The sequence below is a fragment of the Canis lupus genome, chromosome 5 (genome assembly GCF_011100685.1).
Source record: "Canis lupus familiaris isolate Mischka breed German Shepherd chromosome 5, alternate assembly UU_Cfam_GSD_1.0, whole genome shotgun sequence".
Taxonomy (NCBI): Eukaryota; Metazoa; Chordata; class Mammalia; order Carnivora; family Canidae; genus Canis; species Canis lupus.
Window position 1 is genome coordinate 38,075,965 of NC_049226.1, and position 12,052 is coordinate 38,088,016.

Genomic DNA, 12,052 nt, shown 5'->3' on the forward strand with positions numbered 1-12,052 from the left:
AGGCATTGATACTTGCAAGTAAGTTATGTAGAAAATCCAGTCATCAAACATTATCTCATTATTGTGTAGAAAGCACTGTGCCAGCTGTGATAGCAGAGGTGACCAAAGGAGAATCCCTGCCATTAAGGAACCACAAAATGTGATGGTGTAAATAAACAATTTGCAGTAAGAAATGTCATAAAAAAAAGAGTATAAAGTGACCAAGTAGTTGAAAAGAGACTTTGAAAATTTGACAGGCAGGGAGTAGAGGCAAGACACTGCAATCAGGGAAATGTCAACAAAGATGAACAAATTGTGAAATGTACAGTGTGCTTAGTGGAGAATGATGAATTATACATACATATCTGGATGAGTAATGACTATCCTGGGCTTCCAAAAGAAAACCCACCTGTGGGATCCCTGGGTGGCGCAGCAGTTTGGCGCCTGCCTTTGGCCCAGGGCGCGATCCTGGAGACCCGGGATCGAATCCCACGTCGGGCTCCCGGTGCATGGAGCCTGCTTCTCCTTCTGCCTATGTCTCTGCCTCTCTCTCTCACTGTGACTATCATAAATAAATAAAAAAAAAAAATAAAATTAAAAAAAAAAAAAAGGAAACCCACCTGTTACTACCCACCATCTGTGTGGAGATACCGAAAGAGCAATTGGAAGTAGGCACGATGACCCTGGAAATGAGTTGAAGCTTAGAAATGGCCCTATGTTTGCATTTGTTCAGGGACAGTATGCAGTGGGACATGATTGTCCTAAAGCATGAGGAGATGCCATAAGAAACTGAAAAGTGATGAGTGGTGGAGAATGAGAAATATTTCGTGTCATGGAATCTGTGGGACCACCGCTCACGTGGCCTTACACAGAAGTATTGGATTTGTTATTTGAGAGAAGGTTTGGTTTGATTAAAAGCCAGATTCAAACAAAGCGATTTTGCTTCTTCCTGCCTAGATTAATAGAGCCAGGCTATTGAGGACTATTTCCCCTCCCTTTTGGTTAGTTGTCTTACCTGACTTGGCCAAAGTATTCATCTGAAATGTATTTTCCAGTTTACTGTTACTTACTGAGAAAACCCGTGTTTCTCATTTTCTACTATTCTAAAAGTGACCTGACTTTTATATTTTCTCAAAAAGATCTGCAGTGTGGTCATTTCAGCTTTAATGTAATAAAAGCATAATGGTCCCGAAATGAAAAATTTCCTTATCCCTGCTGAAGAATTACACTTCGTGAATAGAGCTGATACTTTGCAGTGATTCATGGATCCGATCAGAGTTTTGACCCATTAGGTGTGCGTTGCTTACGGTGGTAGCCAGCTTTGCTTCTGGGTAGGTGTGCTTAGTATTTGGTGAGAAGCACAACTTATGTGAGCTTTGTCTTCCCCTTTTCTCTATTACAGGATGTGCCTGGTATCTAGAGAGAAGAGCTGTGCAGGAGGCCCCTCACACGTTCATGCATCTTTTCAGGAGCATCAACAGGCGGTGGATTACATTTCAGCACTTTACCTTCCTCAAGCGCATGGTAGGTTCAGAAGACCATCTTCACTCTGCTGCTAACTGCCTTTACTTTCTTTGTATGAGGGAATTTGAGAAATTCCTATTGTAAGAAGAGTTAGAAGTACTGCTTGAAAAAAGACACTTATTTAGTGTCCTCTTGAGTTTATCCAAAAACTTTAATTCCTTGTTTTGATTATTCTTAACTGAAACCAGAGTAATCCCGGTGTTTGAGGTTAAAAGTATGATCTTGAACTTACTGATTAAGTTTGGAGAAAGATTGAAAACTTCTGGCATATTTCACCTAGGAGAAAATTAGGAAAAGCTGAACTGTTATCATACATCTCTAAATTCTTTAAAGTTCTGTGAATATATAAGTAATATAGAAATAATTTCCTTAACAGCGTGACCTTCCTGTTTTCCTACATTGGCAGTGCATCTAAAAGTCTTTTAACCGCACGCAGTTCTGAGTAGACTCAAGCAAATTGAGATTTTACAATCTGCTAGGCATTTTATAGTGGGCACTGCTCATATGTCCTGGTCCTCTAGCTTGGCTCTGTGATACTACGGGTAACATGGTAGCTTACTCTTAGTTACCAGTGAGGGCAATTGTCATTTTCTCAAGTAGAAAAGTATAGAATGGAGTAACGATAGCTAAAAACTCATAATTACAATGTAAGTGTGAATGATTAACAAATTCATAATCTCATCTGATTTGACACTTTTCTTTTTTAACTGAGAATGCCCACTTTAACTTAAAATTAACTTAAAATCTTAACAAAGTTCATTATTTTGATAAGGGCTATACATTTCCAGAAATGTTCAGATTTCTTAAGTTGGGGATCAAGGATAATAGGTATTTAGAAGAGAAAGGCACATAATGCCTTTTTTATGTACACAGAATTCTGGGTTCATTCATGAGTTCGTAATTCTTTTCAGGACTAGTGTATATAAGTTCAAGTCTGATATAATAGAAAAGTCACTTAACTGGTTATCAGAGTAGGTGGCTGTGAGTACCAGGGCCACTTAAAACCAACTGGATTGTTAACTCTTGTCAATTAAAACTAACTGGTTGTTGACTGTTGGCTATATTTCTGAGCCTTGGTTTTCTCTTGTATAAGTTAAAGAAAGAGATACCAATAATGATCCACCTTCTTAAATAGATATATACTTTAAGAAGCTTAAATAAGATATATACGTTATAAATATAAAGATCTATATTATGTAAAACTACATAGTGCCTCACTTTGTTAGTAGTACTTACTACTTTTGCTAGTAAGCAATAGAGGCTGTGAGACTGTAAAGCTCACAAGCTTTCCACATACACAGTGCTTTAACATCACCGAGCCCTGAATTATACACTACCATCGAGCCCCTCTCTGCACCATTTGTCTAGAAACATGGAAAGTCAATAGGTTGACCTGGGCCCTTGCTGATCAAAAACTCCTTCACTGTATTTGGAATGTATTTGCTACCATGTTGGGAAACATGCTGGAGGGAATGAATAAGAAATGAATTTATTTTTCTTTCAAGGAACTTAAATTTCTAGGATTTTCTAAACCATAGAACTAATAACTATTATCGAAGCATCAGTTATATTCCCTATACCTCTCTATTTAACGAACACTCAGATACTAGTTAATTCAGCATGTATTGACCAAGGTATAGGAATAATCTTTCAAGAATTGGTAACAGGCTGATAGGAGGTGTTACTTAACAACAGTGTAAGAGCATTTTGGGTCTTGGGTTTATAATGACATATACTTTCCTTACTTAGTATGTCACACAACTGAACAGAAGCCTCAACCAGCAAGTGAAACGGAAGCCAGAACCTGTGGCATTGCCTTTCCTTGAGAAAACGTCTTTGGGTCAGGCCAAAGCAGAAATCTGTGAAATGAGACCTCTTCCACCTCCCAGCCTACCTTTATCCAGAAAGCCAAATGAGAAAGAATTGCTAGAACTGGAATCAGCTTCCATTATTGAAGGCTCACTAGATGCGGGGAAAGAGACAAAGGATGAAAAGCACTGGAAAGAGATGAAGTTGCATCTGGATGATTTGCCAGGAATTTTGGCACGGCTGTCCAAAATCAAACTCACAGGTACTTTGTTTTTCTGATACAGTTAGATTCTTACTTGAAACTTTCAGTTAAACGAAATGCTACTTTTATTACTGCACCAAAAGGAATATCTGGAAACCACCGATCCTTTATTAGTATATTTTTCTCTCTTCGATTTAAGTAGGACTCAAAATCAAGTTTTCCAAATTCTGTTTATACAGAACTGTTAATAGTTTTGCACTAAACATATTGTACTAAAACTAGTCTTTTCTATTTGCAATTAAAGTAGAATGCCTATCCTGCTTATTTTCTTGTCTTTTGTGTTCATACGCCTACTATCCTTTAAAATGCAGTGGGTTAGTGAGCTCTGTTTGAATTCTGAAAACAAAAAGCCCTGCATGCTTGTGCTTGATACGCGGTGAACCCACAGTGGCCTCTGGGTCTCTGAGCGCACTGCTGTGTAGGGCCTCTGAGATTGTCCCAGGCATGCGGGGATTTAGAGTACATCTCTGGAGAAAAGGTCTGGAACCAGATTTCATGGCCTCAGTCTAGCCAACTGTACCAAATTTTATTGTGTGCATTGGGTATCAACCCGTATTATGTCATTTGGTTGTCACAGCCACCTATGATCAGGCAAAGCTTTATGGTCATCATCCCATCCCCTAGCTAAACTTAGAAGTAGCTTATTCTGGGCTGTGTGTAGAAGGTATGTTCTGCAACATCCTGCAGCTTGAAGACCCCATCTCTCCTTTTCTTCTTAGATGAGAATAAGGAGAAGAAATACAGCAGGGGAATAATAAAGTTAAACCAGATACTCTTTGAGGAAAGAAGTGGAAAGCAATGTTACTGAGTCAAAATGGAGAAATGAGCAGATGAGACAGAGAGGCTTGGGAGAGCAGAGGAGACCAGGGAAAGACTGGTGTGTGTTTTCCAAGACAGTTGAGCCTGAAATCCAAGGTACAGGGAGGTCAACCAGGTAACGTCTTTCCTCGGTGACCAAAGTCACTTAAAGAAAATCTTTTGGGGGGCAGAATGGAAGACAGGCATAAGGAATTTGACAGAAGACTTGAAGAATCATAGTTAGACTTTCCTATGAGTGAGATTCCAGAGCAGTGAGGCTGATTCCAGGGGGCATCCTTGAAAAAACAGGCCTCTGTGCTTTATGGTAGCTGAGCAAGGAGTTCCCACATTTCAATGAAAAGTTATCTTTTGTCATTTATACAAGTGGTATATCATGTTGCTGATATGGTAAGAATGACTGGATATGATCATAAGGATATCATCCCAAACATGAGTCTCTCAGTCTGAAGGCAGAAGTGGCCTCTGTCAGCAGCCTTGCATTGTGTGCACCATCATTGAACAAGTGTCCACGTCAGCATCCCCTCTTTCTCGCTCTTCAGGTTGCTGCTTCTCTCTCCATCCCATTTCTGGCAGTAATACCAGCATTTTTTACTTTCCCCAAATGGGAAACCTTAGAGTCATTCTTCATTCTTCACTCTCCTGGCTCCCTTCATCTCTAGTCTAACACCCAGCTGTTAGCATTGGTGTCTTTTGTAATGCCCTTAAGATTTCTTATACCCATTTCTGAAGGTGCCATCCTAGCTGAGGTCCAAAACATAGGAGGCCTACTATGGTCACGGCAGTAGCTCTCAGCTGTTGTCTCTCTCTTTTCCTGCCAAGCCAACTTTCCTAAAACACTGCTTTCACATATTCTTTACCTACTCAAGAGTCTGCAATCCTTCCATATTGCCTCCTGTCTTAGCTTTGCCTGACTTTAGAGGAAAATTGTGATCTGGAATGATTAAACTCTTCCTCATAAACAGATCTTTACCCCTACCATACCCATTTTTCCTGCCTCCATGGGAGACCCATCTGCCTCTTTTCTATCCAGTTAGAGCCTTTCAGGACTTCTCCACTAAGTCTTGTCTTGCCTGCTCTTGGCCCAAGTCTCCCTTCTCAAAACTTGGAATATGGCACTGAGGTCAAGCAGCCTTGAATTCTCATCCTGGCTAGGACATTTACTAGTCAAGTGAGCCTCGGGGCGGTTTCTTAGCCTTGTTGAAACAACTTCCTCAAGTGTGGAATAGGAACAATAATAAACCTTGAAGAGTTAAAGCACATAATGCATTCAGTGTACCCAACAGCTTGCCTGAGGCAGGGAACACCTTGAAGGTGTTAGTTTCCTAATAATTACAGGTAAACCTTTGCTTGTCTATTTAATGTATATTCCCCTAAGATGTTTGAGGGCAAAAATCATGGATGGCATCCACTGTTGAGGACTTGTAGTTGAGTCCAGTGCTTCTCACTTGGAAGGATTTGCTTTTTTAAATTTTTTTTTTTAAGATTTTATTTATTTATTCATGAGAGACACACAGAGAAAGGCAGAGACATAGGCAGAGGGAGAAGCAGGCTCCCTGCGGGAAGCCTGATGTGAGACTCAATCCCAAGACCCTGGGATCACTACCTGAGCCAAAGGTAGATCCACCCAGGTGCCTGGAAGGATTTGCTTTTAAGAGGGGAATTGACAAATTGGAGTCATCCAGAGTAGGACAAATGTAAAGAAGAGGGGATATGGAAACCCTGTCACTTGGGGAAGAGAAGGGAAGAGGGAGAAAGAAGGCGAGGGAAGGAGAGTGGCCATGTTCAAGTATCTGCAGCTTCTGTGATTTAAAGGAGCAGTGTTGCTGATTTATAGTTAAGAGGGCAGAACAAGAAGATTGCATGTGCCAGCAGTATGAAGGAGAGCTCTCAGGAGAACCATCGGATGGGAAATGGGCTGCCTTGTAAGGCAGTGGTCCTTGTCATTGGAACCATCCAACTGGAAGCGGATCCTTTTTGAGAGAAGCTGAAGGGATTCCTGCATTGTGTAGTGGGTGGAACTAGAGGATACTAAGAGCTGGCCTCCCTTCATTATTTGTTGGGTGTCTACTATGTACCTTTTTGCTAAATGCTGAAGATACAGCGTTACAGGATTTCTGTCCTCAAGAAGAAGCGGATAGTCTGGTGGGGGACATTTTGTAGGCATACACATGTATACAAATAAAACAACTGTGATCAGACACCTCTGTGTTTCAAACCAGAACTTTTAGTAATCTTTGTGATCTTGGGTAATTAACCTCAGTGTGCCATTGTTCCTTTATTGCTAAGATAGAGATAGTGGTACTTTATAACCTCATCGTGAAGATTACATGAGATAATGTGTGTGAAACAGCCATGTACCTTATAGGCACTTAATTAGCTATTATTAATACTATCATTCCTACTCTGTCCATGCTTAGGGCAATCGATGCTATGGGTGTTGTAGCAGCTGTGTGGCAAGGCTGAGTGGGGACCCAGAGAAGGGAGTGTTGTTTCTGCCTGTGAAGGGGGTGAGGTGAATGGGCGTTTACTAGGTACAGAAGGCAAGGATTGTAAGCAGAGGGAGAAGGCTTTGCAAGGGCAAAGAAGCTGGTGCATCCTGACATAGTCTGAAAACTGCAGAAATTATGAGTAATTCAGCAGGACCTGGGTGTGACACAGAAGAGACACCCACTGAGAGTTCAAAAAGTTAGGCAGGGCCATTGTGTTAGCATGCATTTCAGGCTAGGGAGTGTGGCTTTTATGCTCACACAGGTGGAAGTTCTGGAACGTTCTTTGGAGGAACACACACTTTGTGTTCTGTCTCATTTATTTTCTTAAGAGGCTTAATCACTACCCGGTTATTATAAACTTATTGCAACAAAAATTCAAATAATACAGAAGCATGTATCTAAAACTGAAAAAGTACCCTTTCTGGCCCTTCTAGAGAAAACCGCTGTTTGACATGTAGCCTGCTATATGTATATAAATAGGCAGATCTAAAGCTATGGATATGCTTCTACATTTTAATGGAACTAAGATCATTACCTACACACACTGTTCTGCAACTTGCCACTTTCTCTTAATGGTATAGCTTTCACTGAAAGTATTTGCCACTGCATAAGCTTTCATTGTGTAGAACTGCCATTGTTTGCTTAACCAACCCTCTACCAGTAAACATGTAGGGTGTTTCCAGTTTTTTGCTATTGAAAGCAGATCTGTAGTTAAGTTTCAGTTCATGTGTCTTTGTATAGTTGTGTGAATCTGTCTGTAGAAGTGTTTAGAAATATAAGTGCTGGGGCCCCTGGGTGACTCAGTGGTTGAGCATCTACCTTCGGCTCAGTCCCATATTGGACTCCCTGCAGGGAGCCTACTTCTCCCTCTGCCTGTGTCCCTGCCTCCCTGTGTCTCTCATGAATAAATAAATAAAATCTAAAAAAAAAGAAAAAGAAAGAAAGAAATATAGGTGCTAGCTTTTAACATTTTAATTTTGATGGATCAGCCAGTTCCTTGGAAAAGATAGTATAAATGACGCTCCCTGAAGTACCATGTGGGCATCCCATTCCTTCTGTATTCTGTGCTTGGGCATAAGCAGTCTTTACTGGTTTTGCCTCTGTGGTAATTGAAAAAGATCCTTAAGTTTGTTGTGTTTCATATTTTAAGTCATAGTGGGATTTAGCATCTTTTTCACTATTTTGATCATTTGTATTTTATTTTACTCTTTGTTTCTTATATCCTCAGTCATTTCTTACTGATATCTTTTTGTGATGTTCTGTGATTTTTTTTTTTTTAAGATTTTATTCATTCATGAGAGATGCAGAGATATAGGCAGAGGGAGAAGCAAGCTCCCTGCAGGGAGCTGGATGTAGAACTTGATTCCAGGACTCTGGGACCATGCCCTGAGCCGAAGGCAGATGTGTAACTGCTGAGCCACCCAGGCATCCCATGTCCTATGATTTTGTTTTAGTTTTGCCCCACTGAGATATTTAACTTTTCTGTATTCAAATTTATTAGTATTGGGCACGTCTGGGTGACTCAGCTGGTTAAGCATCTGCCTTCCGCTCAGGTCATGGTCTCCGGGTCCTAGGATCGAGCCCCTGTCGGTCCCCTGCTCAGTGGGGAGTCTGCTGCTCCCTCTACTCTGTCTCTCCCCTTGCTTGTGCTCTCTCTCTATATATATCTCTCTCAAATGGATGAATAAAAAAAAAAAAGCTTAAAAATAATTATTAGTTTTGTGGGGTTTTTTTTTATGCTTAGAAAGATTTTTTTTCTGCCCTGTGGTTGTAAAAGCATGCACTCATTTTTTTTCCCACTGATACTTTTCTATTTTTATCATATTCTCTAAAGTTTGGGGACCATGTCGAATTGAGTTCTGTGGAAGAAGTAGGATTGATTAAGAGATGGTAGTAGTGATATCCTTGAACAAGGGTTGTCTGTTTTATAAATAAAGTTTTTTTTTTTTAATTTTTATTTATTTATGATAGTCACACACAGAGAGAGAGAGAGAGGCAGAGACACAGGCAGAGGGAGAAGCAGGCTCCATGCACCGGGAGCCCGATGTGGGATTCGATCCCGGGTCTCCAGGATCGCGCCCTGGGCCAAAGGCAGGCGCCAAACCGCTGCGCCACCCAGGGATCCCTGTAAATAAAGTTTTATTGGAACACAGCCATACCCATTTGTTCTATGCTAAGGTCATGTTGCATCGATAGAGCTGATTAATTGTGCTAGAAAACTTACAGCCTAGAGAACCTGAAACATTTCCTGTCTGGCCATTTAAAGAGAAAAACTTGGTGTCCCCTGCTTTAGAGCATGGGCCAGTGAGAGGCAAGCATGATGACCAACAGATCAGTGGCAGTCAATTGAGACATGCCTAGGGCTGCGGTGGGGCAGGAGGAGAGGGGAGAGAGAAACTGAGGAAATAGAATGAACAGATGAACAGAACCTTATGCAGAGGACAGGGAGTGCTGGGGAGGCCTAAACAAAAATTAGAACACAGACCCACAAAGAGTTTGGCTGCCACAAAGCAGGCATTCTCCAGTTCTCTGTGCTCCTTGGTATCCTACACCTGACCAGTTCTTTCAGAGACTGCATAGTGTAGTGACCTCCCTGCATTCAAATCCTGGCTTTTAATAGTTGAGTGGCCTTGAGCAAGTTCCATAAAAAAAGAAAAACAACCACAAAAAATGCTGTGTGCCTTAGTTTGCCCACCTGTAAACTAGAGCTAATGATACCTACTTCAGAGGGTTGTTCTATTAAATGGGATAAAATTTGCAAACTACATAGAAGTGATATGTTAAGAATATACGCTTATCTCTTAAACAATACAATTGTTACCTAGGTGCTGCCACAAGCATTTGAGTTTGAGAGTGCCGTCCCTACTCTGGAAGAACTTCCAGCATTCTGTATGGGTAAATGGTAGTGTGAGGTCGGAGTGAACATCTGAAGGAAGAAACAAGCATGGGGGGAAGATGATGAGTTCAGTTTTGGACTTGTGAATTTGGAGTTGCTGGGTGGAGAGGTTCAGTGGGCAGTTGGCCATGGACAGGAACTTAGAACGTTGGGCTGTAAGGTTGAGGGTTTTCAGTGTGGAGCTGGCCATGAAGCCATGGTAGTGAACAAAGTTGTCAGTGGTCGGCGTGTAGAGTACCCAGAGCAGAAGGCCCAAGACATTTGGGGTGCATCCCCTTTTCAGGATTGGGTAGAGCGTGTAACAGAGCTTGCAAGGAACTAAATGATCAGAGGAAGGGCAGCAGGAAAGGGCTGAGTTACAGAAGCCAAAGGAGAAGACACCCTTCATGAAGGAAGTATCAACACTTTTTTTTTTTTTAAGTAGTCTCCACTCCCAACAGAGGGTTTGATCACAAGTCCTATGTTCTCTCAGCTGAGTCAGCCCAGCGCCCCAAGGAGGTGATCAACACTTAAACGTCAGAGGTCTACGAGATGGCTGGCCAGAAGGAGTTCTTTTATTTGGCTAAAAGGAAGTCAGTATTGCTAAATCAGGAAAGAAGTGTCAGTGTTTTCTCTTAAAATTCTTAAATGAAGTACTTGAAATGATTAATTTAAAATAATTCCTTAAAGTTTATTTTCAGAGTGCTTACTTCTTTGGGAACAGACAGGAAAGTATGATCATTGGTTTAGGGTCCATTTTTTTTTGGTGGGAGGCCACGTCTTCCTTCCTTCCTTCATATTGGCCATTGTTGTCATGCTTTTCCTTTTATGTACCTCACGGTGTTGTATATCTGAACAAGCATTCCAGCTGCGGGGCTTGACAATTAAAACATGGTGACTGAAATCCAAAGCAATGATTGAACCGCTCATGTAATAGTTTGTAATGTGTTGTATAGAGTGTGCATTGACTCATCGGCTCCCACATGTCAATGTGCTAATGAGCATGCACGGCACACATGTTACAATGACACTTCCTGGCTGCCGTCCTCAGGGATTCAGATCCTGGCGGCCTGGGATAGGACCCTGAGATCTGCATTTTTGACAAGCATGCCAGATGATCTGATGCAGGTGGTCCTGGACCACCCCTCAAGCAAGTGAAGTAGGTGTTGTGCAGGAAGAGTGCCGGTCCCAGACCCAGTGGTCTGGCTGGATGTGGGGAGCACTCACCTAGTGAGAGCCAGAGCAGCCCTCACTACCGCTGGCAGCAGGAAAAGCCAGCTGGGCAGGGTCTGGACCACACAAGAGATGTATGCAAAAGCAAGATGCGCAGAGGTGTAAAGGGGAGCAGCAGCCTCCCCTGCAACCGCAGATGGAGGAGTCCCAGGGCAGTAAATTTCCTCTAGTATCATTTCATATATTCCATGCCCCCAGGTTTCTGGATGAGCTAATTGAATTAAAGCCATTTCCTTCTGCTTATTCCATTTAAAGAGGCAGCACCCTTTGGGTGACCCCCCTACCCCCTTATTTGACCTTTTACCTTCCTATTTAGTTTATTACTTGAATTCACACATGTCTTAGAGTCAGCGGGATTTTTTTTCTTTAAGAAAATCTCTGGTATCTATCAATTGATTTCTTTCGGGCTCTTAACATCTTGGGCAATTCATTTATAGCTAATGATAGCCAAGGCAGAAATATCTGAGAGTCAGCGATCACTTTTATAGAACTAGTCTTTCTTTGCTCCTTTGTTTATGGCTGTAATATACCAAGGATAATTAACTATAGAATAAGTGAAGGGACATACAGTGATCATACTCCTATTTCATTTGTAGACTAGCAGGGTAGCAGTGGACGGATGTCTTGACATGCATGCCAGGAGCTGAGCCAAATGTTTGCTGGTGCTATACCATTTAAGGTTTTTTTTTTTTTTTTTTCCTGTGAAAGGAAGTAGGGCTAAATTTTTAAAGAAGTAATAATATGTCTCCCTTGAGTTTTTCTTGCCAACTGAGCTATTTACAATATGTTTTTGGAGTTTGTTGCAAGGACCACACTGGGTTGGAGAAATTTTATTTGGGTAAGGATCCTAAGAGGCTTTGGTGACTCAACTGAGTTTATACTTAATATAGGTCAATAAAAAGCAGGGTGGCTTTTTTTTTTTTTTTTTTCCTGAGTAACATTTGTGCTGAAAAGCTACAACATACTTTCTGAGACCAGAACATGAAAATAGATTGTTAGAACCAGTAGATTATGCTGTTGACAGGACTGATAACAGTCTATCAGTGTATAGATTTTTTCCCC

The 12,052-nt window shown here is 41.4% G+C and overlaps 1 protein-coding gene across 1 annotated transcript in view; it reads left to right on the forward strand.

The window, feature by feature from the left end:
• Positions 1–12,052, forward strand: part of COX10 (cytochrome c oxidase assembly factor heme A:farnesyltransferase COX10) — a 127,369-nt gene that overhangs the window by 3,874 nt on the left and 111,443 nt on the right. Inside the window, exons 2-3 of the mRNA XM_038536944.1 lie at positions 1,382–1,503; positions 3,253–3,574. Of these exons, the coding sequence (XP_038392872.1) occupies positions 1,382–1,503; positions 3,253–3,574 (444 nt within the window). The remainder of the gene's footprint in view (positions 1–1,381; positions 1,504–3,252; positions 3,575–12,052) is intronic.